A 15,092-nucleotide genomic window follows, 5' to 3' on the forward strand; every position below is an offset into this window, starting at 1 on the left:
CGATGCGCAACATTGTCACGTTGATCTTCAACGTTATGCCTAATAGCAAAGTAGATTCATTAATGTATATAGAACATTTAGTAAGTTTCCTCATCGATCTTCGGAAGCATATTCTTATGCGACTTATTGGAATCGAGTTTAAACTAATTGCAAAAGTAGGAATGTATTAAAATCTTGACATTACAAATACATGTGTACCTAATAAGCGGCTAAAAAGGTCGCCCGTGCTTTCCAAATCTCTAATAAAATTGTAACTATACATTGAGAAGAGAGAAAAATATTTGTGACTATAATTGGTAAAATAATTATTAAGTTAAGAACTCCATTTTCATAGTTATTGCTATATTGGTAACAAAAATTATATTTAGTTCTATATATCAAAAAATATATAGTTATTATCGAAAATAATTGTAATGTATACTCGTTTTTTCGGTGCCAACTAAATATTTTTCTATAGAACTATAAATATAATATTACTTTTTAACAATAACTATAAAATTTTAGTATTATTACTTTTAACAATAACTATAAAAATGGATCCTAATTATTTTACTATTAATTATTGCAATTAGAGTCACAAATATCAAACATTTTTCTCTCAGTACAAAATTATCATGTTAACCAATTTTTAATATTAAAGCAACGAGCGCTCGAAACTTCTTCTAAGAGTCCTAATTTTCTTCACCAAACTGCTCGAATTATTTTCCGTAAGCATCTCGTGCGCCGACCGATTTATCATATACGAGATCCGGATATACGATGTATATTGGACGGTTTATTAAAACCTCGCCTCGAGCATCCCAAATATCTCTCGTACCTATTCCATGCTTGTGTGCGTATCAATGCGGCACCTCATATCGAATATTTATTTGCGAAAGGATCGATAAATCGCTCTCTTCTACGCACAATTTCGGTCTTGCACATTTTCGCGCGGCTATTTCGCGACTCGTAACACGAACATGACCCCGCTCAACCGAACGACAGCTCGGTAGACCCGGGTTATTAAGACCGAAATAACTGCTGCAATGTAACGGTCATGGCCGGCAATTAAATTTAAGTACTTACGGATGCGCGCATTCGAGCGGGTGCATCGGACGCGCGCGCGAACATTTATGAACGCGAGGAGGTGAATGCGTCTGTGAAAACGTATACAATACGCGATGCTATCACTTTGTTTGGCGATACGTAAAAGATAACTGTCAATTAGCAATAAATCCGTAAAAGCAGGATTTTCGTATCAAGAAACAAGTTAAATTATGAGAGCAAATCTTCCGAAACATGCTTTTTAAAATTGTCCACCAAGTTTAACGCGTTGAAATACATAGACCTTATATATAGACTGGTAGTTGCTTAAAATAAAATTTAATAAAGAAAAATATACGCTTACAATAGAAACTAACTACTCTAAAAAGTATCAGTGTGGATTTAACACCACTGGTGTGAATTACACGTAATATAACGTCTATATAATTCTCTCTGTGTTGCTGTTATTGTCATGGATTTAACACCATGATATTAATCTATTTTTTACAGTACATAATTAATATTATCTATGTAAAATATTTGAAATATAATTTTTGCATAAAAAACAATTATCCGAAGAAGAATGAAAAGAGAAACATATACTCTTTAAAATTTTTAGAAATCTTACTCTCAAAGGTTGAAAATGGAGCTCTCTTTTTTAAGACTGGCTATTTAATTAACAAAACAAATTATACCAAAGACTAGAAAACGAAAATCTCGTTCTTTTATTTACAATAGAAAGGAGAAATTCTACTGCGCAGAATACAATCTCTCTCGGATAAAACCCGTGGCTCCATCTTACAATACACGAACTCATCTCCCGTTGCTCGTCCGTGGATCACCAGGAATATCTGGATCGCCGTGTTCATCGATCACTTTTGTCACGGGCCGCGCGAGTTTATTTTCAGAGCGAGAGGTGGCGAGAGAAGCGAACGATCGTTAACGGCGCCGGGGTGTGCGGGACGTATTTCGCGCTTTTTGTTATGCCTCTTATTATTTATTTTTTTTTTTTTCTATCAGACCCGCGAGACCACCTGTCGCTTTACGCCGGCAATTATGTTCGCGCGATTGCGAACAAACGCAAACTTTAATCGGATCTCGTGCGATCTGTCGCGAAAGTTCGTCGGGAACGCACGTTCCCAGGAACGCGCGCTGCCGCGGCGGCTTCTACGACGATGGAAAAGAAACGTAATCGCCCAGGCCAACGAACAACCGTGGCCTCGGCTTCAGGGTCGTTTCGACTATTATCCCGCAGCAGTCGAGGATGCAGCAGAAACGCATCGTTCGGAGGCCGCGCTTGGTACATCCGTTCGAAACCGGCGATACTCACGATTCAATATTAGAGTACCGTATATACAATGGTATATACACGTATACACCGTACTTTGATTATCAGAATATGGATATACCTTCCTTCGATATCTCGACTTAACATATCGTATTTTTAGGCTAATTTTACTATAAATTGAAATGCTGATTACAAGAAGATCCGATAATTAATACCTTCCTGATTTTAATCAATGCGTAGATATTAATTAATTGCATTAATTTTCTCATCAGTGAATTTATGTATAAGTGAATAAATCATTTAGAAGAAAAATAGAAAATTGATATTATGGAATTGAACGTGTTTCATGTTATAGATTACATCTATCATATTTTATATTTAAAATGTTATGCTTGTTGAACTTTCCAGTGATATAAATATAAATTATATATTCATATAAAATTTCTATTGAGTTTTGACTGAATAAAGTTCTTTCTTCTTGCTTATTTCCGTAAAAATTTTTGTATTTTTAGAAAAAAAAGTAAAATTGTATGTATGTCATTATTATAAATTTCTCGTATTTAATAAATTCCTATTTCCTGTTTACTAAAATATCGAAATAAATACATATTCGAGTATTAGAGAGAGAGAGAGAGAGAGAGAGAGAGAGAGAGAGAGAGAGAGAGAGAGAGAGAGAGAGAGAGAGAGAAAGCGAAGATTCTGAATGTAAGCAATACAAACAGCTGAACTTAATATTAATTTATTGATCTTGTACTGTTTGTTCATTATTCTAATTGTAAGTTGAAGCTTCTTACTTTCATATAATAATGATGGCAAAGGCAATTATCCTCTAATCAATAGCAATAAAAATATTGTTATTAGTATTGTTACTAATTAAAGATGATTGTCTTTACATAATTATTAGATATATGAAAGTAAGAAGTTCGAATTGAGAATAAATGTAGCTCAATAAATTAACATTAGATCTAATTGTGTTGCTCGCACTTTTTGTACTTGCAGCATCTTTGCTTCCTCTCTTTCTCCAACGCCTAAATATATATTTATTTTTAAGTGAAAAACGTTTAGGGATTTTAAGCAACACGAACAAATCTGACAAACTACTCGAAGAAACCACTCACTGTTTTATTTCATCATTTCGTTTTTTCTTTGGGTGGCCGTTTTAGAGAGTTTGTATTCGCGAGATTCAAACGATTCCAGATTCGATGGAAGGTGACCAGTCACGGGGAATAAAGAAAAATGCTGCGAACGTTCTAGATTCCGTTGACGTGTAACGACCCCATCGAGAGCGCCTTGCATCCCGTGACGGTATTAACCTCGCCGCGGGCACGTGTTCCGAGGAGCGAGTCCTCTTTTATTACTTATTAGCGACACCCAAAGCGCATACTGACTCCACTCTCGCATCGCGCACGCTGGCGATGCGATTTTAATGATGTGTTTCAAGGTCCCAAGGTCTCTGCCACGGATAAGCTACAGGGCCGTTGCCGCCTGATCCCGATGACAGCTAGCCTTAGCTGTAGAAGTTTTGATATCATTCTTTATATCGATATCTCTGCAATTCAAAATCAATTTTACAAAATGTGCCGATATTCTCCTATCCGTATATATTTCACACAGCTAACACTATTTTATTTATTTATAAATTCCTTGACAATTAATTTGAAGATATTCTTCAATTACCTCACTATCTTTCACTATATTGTCGCGAGTTTTAAAAACAGTATCAAAAAAATAAGAAATTACTATTGTTTGCATACAATCTATACTCGATAGATGTAGGGAATTATCTCTGCAATTTTATTTTGAGGAGAAATAATACAAATCTTACAACGTTGGTGAAAAAATGACATCTAGATAAGAACTACGTCCACATTGAGACGAATCGTTCGAAGACATTACATATTTCCATTTCGTTGACATTTCATCAAGGATACAAAAGATCAAGAAACGAAAGAACTCGACATCATCGAGAGGCCGGGAGGCCGTCATGCCGACGAAACGACAATTTGCAAGGTCCGCGAGCCGCGCTCGTAGACGGCGATACGAGCAAAGAGACCTTCGTGCGATGGTCAGGGCCACGGGGTTCTTGCGCCGAGAGCGTTAATCTCGCGCTACGTGATCGTGCAAACTGCACACGCATTGCATATGCATACGGCGCGGATTTTTTTTGCATTCACCCGCCTGCAATCTCCGCCTGCGTAATCCTTACTCTATCAGTTACCAAAAAATCGTAATCTCGAAATCGATAGAACGAGATAACATTGCAAAAGAAAAAATATCAACTCTAATCTTCATTCTTTTAATCAAATTGGAATTTGGTTTTTTAATTAAAATATCAAAACATCGTATAAGATAATGAAATGTAATCAAATAGCAAAGCCTATATAAATATCTAAATTTTTCGAAACAAATTTATGGAATAATTTAAATCCAGTTTAGTTAGATTTTGAATATTAAATATATTGAGTTGTAAAGTGTTATGATAAAGAATAAACTTTTTCAAAATTTTTTTTGGAAAGGAATCAATTTATATCCGTCTAATGTTTATTAAAATGAAATACATGCTAATATGTTATACATATAATATATACGTGTATATAATTAAGTGATTCTAAAAAATGTGTACATAATTATATATATTATATATTTTATTATAAATATAATATACAAGATTAGCATGTATTTAATTTTGGTGTTACAATAAATTGGTGTTAAATAACGTTATTGCTTTAAATATACAAAATTTTTTTTTTTAATATAACGTACTTATAACTTTTTGAAATATTTTATTTAATAGACATTGAGATCAACTTCTCTTCAATTTTTACGATTCTGTTACAGGGATCTTAAAATGGAGAACATCGTATTGCAGGACGAACGCAAGGAACAGATCAAGATAGTGGGTGAGAGGCAGACGTGTATACACGGACGTCAACATATCACGCGGGACTAGAGAACATTATGGTCGCGGTGATTGTGGCAATCGCCATCGATCGAATCGCGTAGATTAGCGTGCACCGCGAAAATCGCAACTATAATGTTTCCGCTCGCGTGACGCTTGATTTTCGAGCGTGAAATCAGATCCACCTGTGCTCCGCAGAGCTCCGCATAAAAAATTGCACTTGCGATGAAATTGGCCGCAATTTATATAATTACGCAGAAACATAATGCCCGTTATTCTTAATAACCTTCGATTGCTCTATATATATATATATATATATATATATATATATATATATATATATATATATATTGCTATGATATATCTGATCTCAAAGCAACAAAAATATTAAATAGAATATTAAATAGAATGCAAAATATATTTCTTATTTTTACGAATATTTTTTAGTTGTGAAAATAAAAGAAAAAAAGATCTTGTCTTCAAATATTTATTTTACTATATAATTAATACTTATATATTAGAATAGCGGATTAAGCGATAATTACGCAATTTAACTTTAATAGCAATCGAAGGTCAAAAATTTGTTTATAAAAAAAACTTACCAATTTGATGACAGATGTTTCTTATCTCTCGATTATAGACTTTGGTCTCAGCAATATTTACACTAACGGCGATCCTCTGCGAACGCACTGCGGATCTCCAGAGTACGCTGCTCCTGAACTCTTTATCGTAGGTAAACGATATGGGCCGGAAGTAGATTTGTGGAGCCTGTAAGTAATCCAGATTTTATTAAGATTTTGTTTTAAATAAAAAAACGAAACGAACGTCATAATAGTGTCAAGAAGTATTATAAATTTGGCAGTTTGGCTTAAAAGTTATTAATGCAATATAAAAGTATATATAAAAACATTCTTTGGCGAAAAGTTTAAACACTATGCTATGATGTGACAAACAGAGGAGTCGTTTTATATGGCATGACTATCGGTCGACTTCCATTCCTATGCCCCCGCGACGAATGGACGTCGTCTGAAGAACGTCGACGGAGGCTGATGATTCAAATCAATAGAGGCTTGACATCGATCCAGGAAAAAGCTATGTACCAAACGTCGATCGAATGCAAGAACTTAATAAACCGCTTGCTCATTCCATCGGCTCGCGAAAGAATCACCATTCGAGAGATTCTTGATCACCCTTGGATACTCATGACATCGAAGAACAACTTTCATTTTCGCTCTGAAGACGACATGAACATTTCCAATCACGTCTCGGTAATATATGCAAGATACTCCACAATCCTCGATAACAATCGAGAAATTTGAAGAGAAACATGCATAAAAAATAACGTGCATTACCTTCGTGATTTTTTAAATTGTGCATTTGATATTTTTGATTTTATTCTCGAAGAACAATTTTTTCAAACTTTTATATATTTCAATAATATATATTTTTTAACCGCATTTCAAATCATTTTAATTTATTTCCCTGAAAATACTCCTATTGTTCACGGTAGATTTTTAAGTTTTAACAAACCCATGCTTTTATTATTCGCGGTACAATTTTCAATTTTAATAAACTCTCTTATTTTCATGCTGGCTGCATATCCTGCGTTATTATGCACTGAATTTTCAATTTTACTGCCGCATTTATTCTGCAGTTTTTTGGTCGACTTTAAAATATACGCCAATTAGTAACGCCATACGAAATACTCGTGCAAGGGGATTACATCGCTGATTATTGTAGATAATGAACGAGATTGCGACGGCAATGCGAACAACCACGGCTGCCGTCGAGGCTGAAATAATGAGACGAAAGTATGGAGAAATTGGCGGCATGTATAATATTAAGTAAGTACGTCAATTAAGGGAGATAATATTTTACAAGAAAGTTCTTCCACGTTATAATTTATTCATATTCGAACGTGTAATTTTTATTTTTAACAGAAAGCACAAATTGTATCAAGCCTCTACTGTTTATCATCTACCACCGCGACTTCTTCGAAATTCTATGTGTCAAACTGAAGACATTTCATCGTCAACTACAACTATCAGGTGACAATTAAATATATACATAAAGTATAATTATGTACATCTTCAAAATGCAAATCTTGAAAATGTGAACTTTTAAAAAATATTTCATACGTAATTGATATTACTTTCAGAGAGAAAAATTCAATAGAATTTATAATTAAATTAAATTTAAAATTTACTGAAATTTACTTAATTGTAGATTTCTTTTATAATGAACAGACTTATTTATTCCACGTTATATATTATTATTCCTCATTACAATATTTTGTTATATTAAATAATAGGCAATTAAAAATATTAAAATATCTTGTATATATTATAAAAGTGTATACATATCAGCAGAAAAAAAATTTTTTTACATATAAAAAAAATGTTCTCTATATGTATATGCTAGTAATATATTTTTGCAGAACTATTCAATAGCATGAAGATATTTCTTTACTATATTGATACAGAATGGCGAAAAGTAATTTACGAAATGGTACATCCGGAAACTCTGACAATACCAATCGCATAATCGTCATGCGACGCAGCCAGGTGCAAGATCGATCAGTCAAGAAATCCTTATTACACGGTTCCACGACGTGGAACTGGCAATGCCGCTCCGGAAACGAAAACCGTTCTTCCGAGGAACGGAGAAATTACGTAAAATTCGACTTCCTTTTGCCCCACATCTCTGATCCCAATGATTACGATCACGTCGATCACCCGGGGTCCTTTAGTCATGTTAATTTCTCTTTTCAGAGGATTCGTTACGATACCACGAATACCACGTCCTTATCATCTCAGCAGTGTCGTGTGCCGCAAATTACAAAACAGGCTGATAAGCTTTCGAATCGACGATCTTACAGGTGCCATTCGATAGAACGCTAAGAGTAGAATTTTTTACACACATAATAGACATATATTAATTGTAAATAAAATCATTCGTTTACATAAAAAGTACGTATTTTAATTTGAGGCCAATAAAAAATATATATTTAATATAAAACCAATAAAAAATATATATTTAATGAGGCTACAAATTTAAGATGTGAATGCACATACAATAAAATTTCAATCTTTTTTTTCTTTCTTTTTTCTTTCATTTCCTTTAAAAGTTAAATTGTACATAGATAAGAGAAGAGAAAAATAGTTGAAGAATATTTGAAATTCTTGTATTTATAATATATAATTGTACATACATCTGCAGCTTAGACTCGTATTAGCCACATATTAAATGAATCCTATAATTATATGAAAAATTGGATGAAATGAATTAATTTTCATTTATAATGTAGCTTATAATGTGAACAAAAGATATCACAAAAGCAACGCTTAACAATGCATAATAGTTTTTGTATCAAAAATGTTGTGAGCACAAATTTTACCTTTGGTATACACCATAGTTCACAAAAACTATCCATTATTATTAAACCTTGTATCTATTACATTTTTTGTTCAACATATTATAAGCTATATCATATTAAAACTAATTCATTTCATCAAAATCTCTCAAATTTTCTAAATAACTGATCCATATGATATAAAGATTCTCTCTTTGTAATTATTATATTAATTGTCTTAATTGTCAACAGAGACGAGACGAAATCAAGAAGTGCTACATCTAATAGCATTTCCAAAAAAATGGAAAAAAAAGGTTGTGTCTCTAGGACTTGTAAAGTGGACTGCGAAATAATTCCTAGCCCTTCGATTTTGCAAACTTATTCGCGTGTTAGTAGCGAGAGCGTGCGAATTAAAGTAAGATCCCAAATTTTTTAATACAAATCGACAACCCAAAAAATAATATAAAATTAGATTTGTAAACAATTCTTAGTTATATCGTTCATAGAAAATTAATAGCATTTATAATTAAATAAGCCTTAATAAGTTTAGTTTTAATATTTATAGACTGCATTATTATATTTTCAGGAGAGTTTTCATAAAAAGATACTTGCCCCACCGTGGCGATGTCGAATCGGTAGTGCGAGAATTAGAAAAGATACATAAAACTGTAAAAAGTGCCTTTGAACGAAGCGTGCAGAATAGTGAAGTTTTCGCCTTTCTGCGAATAGAAATTTGGTGAAATATGTATGTATCTATCAAGATTAGCTATTAATCTCGTTAAATTATTTGCAATTGTATGAAAAAATCTCAAAAGCTCCAAATTGAATTCGTTTAACAAATGACTACTGTTATAAAGCTTTTTGTATTATTTTTTATATTATTTTTGTATTATTTTTGTATTATATTTTGTATTATTTTTCGTGCAGTGATTAATAAAATTAGTGCATAACATCTTGCAACATCTCTCGTTCATGAATAAAAAATGTTCTCTAACTCATACAAAAATTACTATCATATAATATAATATACTTTCATTTTTTTACTATATCCTGGATGAAAATTCATTGTTCCAATTTATATATCTTAATAGAAGCTTTATTCATGCTTCTGTTGATCTTCTTTTAAATTTGACTTGAGTTTGCATCACACGGTTATTTTTTTTAATTTGCTATTATACTGACAACCTCTGGTTGTTATGCTGGAATTCACAACTTGCTAGCTACTGAGTGGTTTGTTAGATTTTTTATAGCTCAGATACTATTTTTTTTCTATAGGTTTATTAGCGTCTTATGCTCCTGTAACTTCTATTTACTCCAATGAGCGCGTTACAGTAAGCAGAAGCTATGATAAGAGCATGATGGAGCATATTGGAGCATGCAACGCAAATAAATCTTGATTTTGTATCTTGGTTTTATACTTGAACTTCATTATATGAAAACCATTCAGGCAGTCTTAAGTCATACGATCAAAATACCAAAATACTTTGCAATAAATAATTAAAATGTAATTATACTGTTCTCAGTAAACACTAACAGTAACATAAAGTCGACATTATAATTTCACATTTGACAATGTAAATGTTAAGCCTACAGCCTAACACCCGCAATTGAAAAATACAGAGAAAAATGTTCTGGTTAAATCAACAAAAGACCAGAATGACATTTTGGTGAAATCGAACAGAATTTCTAATATCATATCATTTTCTGATTATCAGAAATTCTGTTTGGCCAAAATGCCATTCTCTTGTATTGATCTTTTTGTTCAATAGGAAATAGGACCAGAGAATAACAGATACATTTTTTTCTGATAGAATAAATGTCTGTCATTCCGTTTTCCTATGCCTGTGCTTTTCAATTGTCTCAAAGTGCCTTTTATTTAATGACACAAGTTGACATAAGTATTGTTCTATCTTTGTTACTCATGAAATGTAAAGAAAGAACATTTGTATTGATTTGTGTCACTAAATGGAAGGTACTCTTTATATACAACATGTATTATATTACATTTGTATTGTTGAATGTGAAATTATAATATCAACGTTATGTTATTTCTTGTCGATTTATTGGATAATGTACTGCAATAGCAACGATTTTCTTCATATTTATTCAAATACTCTCATATAACACAGTATTTCAAGAGATATAAAGATGTCATTAAAATGTAGAACATCCTCTAGATGTCTTAAGACATCCCTTGGAGATCTGTGCTATACAAATCCTCACACATTCAATTTTTTATTTTCGTCAGGGATGATATCAATAACGAATAATTATAAAAATAATTATAAAAATAAAGCAATAAACAGTTAATAAATACCTATAATCTGCCCAGCACATTCCGTTGCTGACCGACGCCGCACTTTTCGGGAACAAAATAGCCATTTTGAGTGGCTACGCCAAATTCTCTGTCCTGTATGCAAAATACGACTGCAAAACGCGTCAATATGTCGCAGTTTACGTTCGAGCTGCAAAAGACAAGTCAGACTTTAGCGCATTTCCATCATACAATTTTATTTTCGCTAGAGGTAACACAACTATGAATTGTATAGCAGGGTAATACGGACAGTTCCTAAAATCTGTCCATCACTTTCCGTCGACGCTGACCGACGCCGTACTTTTCGGGAACAAAATAGCCATTTTGAATGGCCAGGCCATTCTCTGTCCCGTACGAAATACGACTGCAAATCGCGTCAATATGTCGCGATTTACATTCGAGCTGCAAAGAGACAAGTGTCATACCTTAGCACATTTCAATTATACAATCATAAAATTTATTTTCGCCAGAAATAATGAATAATTATATAATACAGACATTTCCTAAAACCTGTCTAGCACCTTCCGTTGACGACTGACGCTGACCGACGCCGCGCTTTTCGGGAACGAAATAGCAGCCATCTTGAATGGCCGCGCGCCAAATTCTCTCGTTTGCGAAATACGATATAAAACGCTACATCCGTACACCGCTCTACGCTCGAGCTGCATAGACTTTAGCGCATTTCAGTCGTACAATCACATGCAAACACTGTATTTTGGATTCGACGACATATTATTATATTATACTTACATTCCGAACGGAGAAGCTCGACAAGCGCGGGATATAATAAAAACTGACTTATGGCTCTCTAACAAGAGACGCGACGACGCGCCACTTGCCGCGCTGCGGAAATTGGCGCTATAGCTAATTAATGAAATCAGCTATGGCTAATCATTTTTTCGCTTTTATGGAAAAGCGATAAATTGATCAGCTACCACGCCAATTTCCGCGGTAAATGTTGCCACGTTCCGTGTTACACGAGTCACATAACGGCTCAATTTCAAACTGGCGATTAGGATATTTTGGGGGAGGGGAGAGGAGTAGGGGAAGGAAAACCACCGAACTTTGAAATAAGTTGCACGTCGGTCGATAAATACGATCGACGGTCAAGCGAAAATTACCGACGTAACTGTCAGTAGAAAAATGTCGTGTTGTGAATCTCGAACGTGCGAATATTACAATAAACTTTTCAAAAGCATCGCGGTTTTTTAAGATATTAGACGATATGAGAGAACAATAAACTCGCGGAATGGCGGAACGCGGAACGCGAGAGCCAATGGCGGACGCCGGCCAATCAGGTCGAACCACATGGACGCATCACTTCGGCTGGTGTCGTCTGGTGTCGTCGACGAGAGAGACCGAGACGAGAACGACGCGTTGCGTCACATGTACGTGTGACTCGATTGACAAGCATGCCACGCTTTGCCGTCCGAAGCAAGACTGTGAAAAACTGCCGCGAGGAGGGATGCTGCCGGCATGCTTTTACGATTATTACGTACATAATGGGAAGACCTCTCACGTGAACGTGAAACGCGGGGATGCCTCGGATCCCACGGGCGGTATGATACCGAAACTCTTCATTCCTATCGTTTTCATTCTTGGGATTGTCATCGCTGTCATCAGTACATTACTATCGAAATATCTAGGCGGCCTGTCCACCGATTCCATAGGTGAGTTGCAACTGATATATCTATTCTTTCAACGAGAGATTGTACACTTTTATGTTGCCTATCATTTCTAGCAACTTGCAGCAAGAGCTGTTTTATTTTTGAATGTCAGAAGAACAAAATGACATTTATGTTGACTGTCTACTAAAAAGAGAGCAACCAGATGATACAGGATAACATACTGAATCATTGGATGCTTTTCATTTGGTATCACAAGTTGATACAAGAGACACTGAATGTTAAAAAAGATACATAATGTTAGACTTGTGTCAATGAATGAAAAGCACTCGTTACATCTTTGTTTTTTGTCAATGTTGAACAAAAATGAAATGATTATTGTGTTATACTATATCTCTTGCTGGAAAGTACCATATCTCTTGTCTTGCAATTAATCATGCTATCATTTGTAAGCTGTGATTTAAATATAGTTAATGTCATAAATAATTTATTCTGTTGTCTTTTTCTAGAACAGGAATTTCATCATGGTCGTTCTGTGTTTGTGCCACTTTCTTCAGAAAATATTTTGAATGTCTATGATGATCATACACTCACCATTTCACAATCCAACACTGAACTTGGTAAGGTTCAGTGTACCGCGGCATCGATAACGGAGGCCCTGGCATCTTTGCACTTAGCTCTAGATATGAGATTATCTGGGAAGCAGGAGAAAGCTATAAAATTATTTCAACATGCAGTGGCATTAGCACCTTGTCATCCAGACGTTTTGAACCATTATGGAGAGTTTTTGGAGCATACCCAGAACAATGTGATAAAAGCTAATGAATTTTACGTGCGTGCTTTAACTTATAAACCGAATCATGAAGGTGCTTTAATAAATAGTCAGAGGACAGCTCGTGTGGTTGAAGAACATGACAGAATAATGCTTAGGCGAATTGATGACAAGAGGAATACATTATCCAATATACCTGATAACAATGCTGCGTTGATTCGTGCTAAAAAGGAGGCTTACTTCCAACATATCTATCATACGGTCGGGATCGAGGGAAATACCATGAATCTTGCACAAACGAGAGCTATAGTCGAAACACGTATCGCGGTCTCTGGAAAGAGTATTGATGAACATAATGAAATTCTTGGATTAGATGCTGCCATGAAATATATCAATGCGACCTTGGTTAACAGGTTCATAGAGTATAATTTGCATAAGTGACAAAAATGTTTTCACTATTAGTTTATTATTTATTATCCATGTAAATATATTTCAGAGTAGGGTCCATTTCTATAAAAGATGTACTGGAAATACATAGGCGTGTGCTTGGACATGTAGATCCTGTCGAAGGTGGTCAATTTCGAAGAACTCAAGTATATGTTGGCGGTCATATACCTCCAGGTCCTGGTGATATACATTATTTGATGGAAGAGTTTGTATTATGGTTGAACAGCGAACAAGCCATAAGAATGCATCCAGTGAGGTGTGCGAATTTCATATACTTTTTATTGTATTTTTATCTGAGATTTTGTGATAGAATTCAACAAATGGATATTAATCGGGAAAATTTACAGGTATGCAGCTCTAGCGCATTATAAACTGGTGCATATACATCCGTTCACTGATGGAAATGGCAGAACGTCCCGTTTGCTCATGAATATGATTCTCATGCAAGCTGGTTATCCTCCCGTTATTATCCACAAACAGCATCGCCATAAATATTATGAGTACTTGCAACTAGCCAACGCCGGAGATGTTCGACCGTTTGTGAGATTCATAGCGGAATGCACAGAGCAGACATTGGATTTATTTTTATGGGCGACTAGCGAATTTTCTCGACAAGTTCCTGCATTGAGTCAAGAGACATTATTTACAGAAAGGCACAATACAATTATTCTAGAAGATAATGAAATAGAAAATGATGTACTAGAAAATAATTGAAAACTAATTTCAAGTCGCATCTGAAGTATTTCTGAGACCAAAGAGCGTTAATATTATTTATACGATATTATTTATTGATAATTCCAATTTTAAAGAAAAGTTAAATTAAGTTTAAATAACACATGATTTTAATAATTAATAAACGAGAATATCAATAGATAAAATGAAATTTACCCATGGTATTAGAGCTGAAGCATATCTGCTCTGTGCCTGCTGACATGTGATCTAAATGTATTGTTATTTATGAGCTGCCACAATTTTATCGCGTATCCATGTAAATACGACGAATCTCTCTTCCACTTTCTGTTCAATACAGAAATTATATTTATAGTGTACATAATAAATATGATGATAAATTGCGAAATGTTTATTCTCATTATATTAAATTGGTGAATTAAATTAGCGTGGACAATTCTATTAGTTAATGAACACATATATATATAAAAGGTTTATTCTTTGTAGTTGAATTAGTGTATATTTGTTATATTTAAAATAGATACATATTTGAAGTTTGAAGACAAAAACGAACAAAAAATTTTAGTGCAGCAACAAAAAATGACTTGAAGACTAGTATTTTTTTGGACAAAAGTTTTGAAATGCGCTAATATTGGCTGCGTTCATCAGAACACAACAGTTTTGCAACCGTTTTATAATCGTC

The 15,092-nt window shown here is 34.1% G+C and overlaps 2 protein-coding genes across 2 annotated transcripts in view; both read left to right on the forward strand.

Moving 5' to 3' along the window:
* Window positions 1–11,863, forward strand: part of LOC105144938 (MAP/microtubule affinity-regulating kinase 3) — a 49,177-nt gene extending 37,314 nt beyond the window's left edge. The window contains exons 4-11 of the mRNA XM_087415721.1: window positions 5,150–5,211; window positions 5,851–5,980; window positions 6,166–6,478; window positions 6,951–7,054; window positions 7,151–7,258; window positions 7,693–7,882; window positions 7,982–8,088; window positions 8,815–11,863. Coding sequence (XP_087271847.1) covers window positions 5,150–5,211; window positions 5,851–5,980; window positions 6,166–6,478; window positions 6,951–7,054; window positions 7,151–7,258; window positions 7,693–7,882; window positions 7,982–8,088; window positions 8,815–8,998 — 1,198 coding nt within the window. The 3' untranslated portion in view covers window positions 8,999–11,863. The remainder of the gene's footprint in view (window positions 1–5,149; window positions 5,212–5,850; window positions 5,981–6,165; window positions 6,479–6,950; window positions 7,055–7,150; window positions 7,259–7,692; window positions 7,883–7,981; window positions 8,089–8,814) is intronic.
* Window positions 11,864–12,183: 320 nt separating this feature from the next.
* On the forward strand, window positions 12,184–14,798 carry Fic (FIC domain protein adenylyltransferase). Its single transcript, XM_011054083.2, has 4 exons — window positions 12,184–12,546; window positions 13,011–13,686; window positions 13,770–13,976; window positions 14,068–14,798. The coding sequence occupies exons 1-4, from the start codon at window positions 12,342–12,344 to the stop codon at window positions 14,432–14,434; spliced, it is 1,455 nt and encodes a 484-aa protein (XP_011052385.1). The 5' UTR covers window positions 12,184–12,341; the 3' UTR covers window positions 14,435–14,798.
* Window positions 14,799–15,092: the final 294 nt, after the last annotated feature.

This window comes from Acromyrmex echinatior, chromosome 18 (assembly GCF_024713525.1).
Source record: "Acromyrmex echinatior isolate Ae372 chromosome 18, ASM2471352v2, whole genome shotgun sequence".
NCBI classification, from domain to species: domain Eukaryota; kingdom Metazoa; phylum Arthropoda; class Insecta; order Hymenoptera; family Formicidae; genus Acromyrmex; species Acromyrmex echinatior.

Excerpts from the sequence above, each read along its gene's own strand:
- Fic (XM_011054083.2), top strand. The coding sequence starts at position 12,342 with ATGCTGCCGGCATGCTTTTACGATTATTACGTACATAATGGGAAGACC. Across the intron at positions 13,687-13,769 it reads AATGCGACCTTGGTTAACAG|AGTAGGGTCCATTTCTATAA; the intron begins GTTCATAGAGTA and ends AATATATTTCAG. Across the intron at positions 13,977-14,067 it reads ATAAGAATGCATCCAGTGAG|GTATGCAGCTCTAGCGCATT; the intron begins GTGTGCGAATTT and ends GAAAATTTACAG.